This window comes from Nothoprocta perdicaria, unplaced genomic scaffold (assembly GCF_003342845.1).
Source record: "Nothoprocta perdicaria isolate Ctin4 unplaced genomic scaffold, notPer1 scaffold_513, whole genome shotgun sequence".
Classification (NCBI taxonomy): domain Eukaryota; kingdom Metazoa; phylum Chordata; class Aves; order Tinamiformes; family Tinamidae; genus Nothoprocta; species Nothoprocta perdicaria.
Genome location: NW_020455770.1, coordinates 518 through 1975, shown reverse-complemented (window position 1 = coordinate 1975; position 1458 = coordinate 518). Strand labels below are relative to the sequence as shown.

Below are 1458 nucleotides of genomic sequence, written 5' to 3'. Positions count from 1 at the left end.
TTTGGGTCAAAAAAGAGAGAATTCCCTCTCAGTTGGGTCCAAATTCAACTCAGTTTGGATTAAAAAAGAAAGAATTCCCTCTCAGTTGGGTCAAAATTCAGCTCACTTTGGGTCAATTTGGGGAGAATCCCCTCCCATCTCGAAGCGACCCCCCTGGGCAGCAAGGCCAGACCGTGCTCCGGCGTGATCCCTCCCACTGCTCCCGGGCGAGCGGCTCCGAGGGCGATCCCGGCGGGAAGCTACCTTTAAAAACGCGCAGCTCGTCGTGCAGGTGCTCCTCATCCATCGTGGAGAAGGGGCCGGGGGGACACGGGGGTGGTCGCGCTCGGCCTCGGGACGTGCGGCGGGTCGATGCGGGCTCGTCTGCTGCAATATCTGCAAGGGGAGATTTTCACCCAACGGTTAAAATTTAACTGCGCATTTTTCGGCAGGGTCCCATTGGCTCGTGCCCTCAGATCACTGCTTGGATGGTGTCGAGCTCCGATAATTCCCGTGGCTGGGAGCTCTTGGCTGGTCAAAGTGACCACCCKCTTCATAGGGACGCTTTGGAGGCCAAAGGGCAAATTCCCAGTTCCCGAACCTGGCCCCTCAAATACAAATATATACAAATACAAAATAGAAAAGGGGGAGAAATACTGCTCCGGAAAATGGGAAGCAGTCTTCTGCTTGGAAACTCAGCAACTGCCGAAGGCAAAACCAACCTCCAGGTAGAGAAACCTGCAAAAAGAAGGCAAATGGCTCCAGGATTGATAAATTTTTGCCATTAACGATAAACTTGCACGTAGTGGATGTGCAGCATCTGTTTTTTATTAAAGTGGAGTTTTTGCACTAATTGGAGACCCACAAGTTCCACAACATTCCCAAGTTTTCTGCACGATGGAAACTTAGCTCCTCACTTTGCTAATGGGGAATTTTCACTTCTCAACTGCAGTGCGACTTTGAGACTTGCTTTATGCACTTTATGCCCTGCAAGACACACAGGTTTTAGCCTTTTTTATTTTTTATTTTTATTTTTTTTTATTTTTTTTATTTTTTATTATTTATTTATTTATTTATTTATTTATCATTTATTTATTTTTTATTTATTTTTTATTTTTTTTTTCTATTTTGTTCAGCATTAAACCCCCAAACTCTGCTTCAATTTCCTGCTGTGCCCATAGCAAACAGTAGGACAGATTTGGGAGAGGAACCGTTTACATTAAACCTAAGGCTAAACCATTTACATTAAACCTTTTTCGGTTTAATGTAATGAAGGTGAAAATGAAGGTGAAAATGAAGATCACTGGCGAAATGAAGATCAACGTTCCAGCAAAATACTTGGGTTGGAAAGGGGAGCAATAAAACACTAGAACAGGCCTCCAAAAGCCGCCCAGAATACAATATTTCAAGCAATGCGTGAAAACAGGGGCAGAAACCCAATAATCATCGCCCGAGGGTGTGGAATAGTGAAGTTTGCGC

The 1458-nt window shown here is 45.0% G+C and overlaps 1 protein-coding gene across 1 annotated transcript in view; it reads right to left on the bottom strand.

Annotated features, from left to right (window-relative positions):
* LOC112954882 (hepatic lectin-like) overlaps positions 1 to 319 on the bottom strand; it is a 3645-nt gene extending 3326 nt beyond the window's left edge. The window contains exon 1 of the mRNA XM_026048144.1: positions 244 to 319. Within this exon, the coding sequence (XP_025903929.1) occupies positions 244 to 286 (43 nt within the window). The 5' untranslated portion in view covers positions 287 to 319. The remainder of the gene's footprint in view (positions 1 to 243) is intronic.
* Positions 320 to 1458: the final 1139 nt, after the last annotated feature.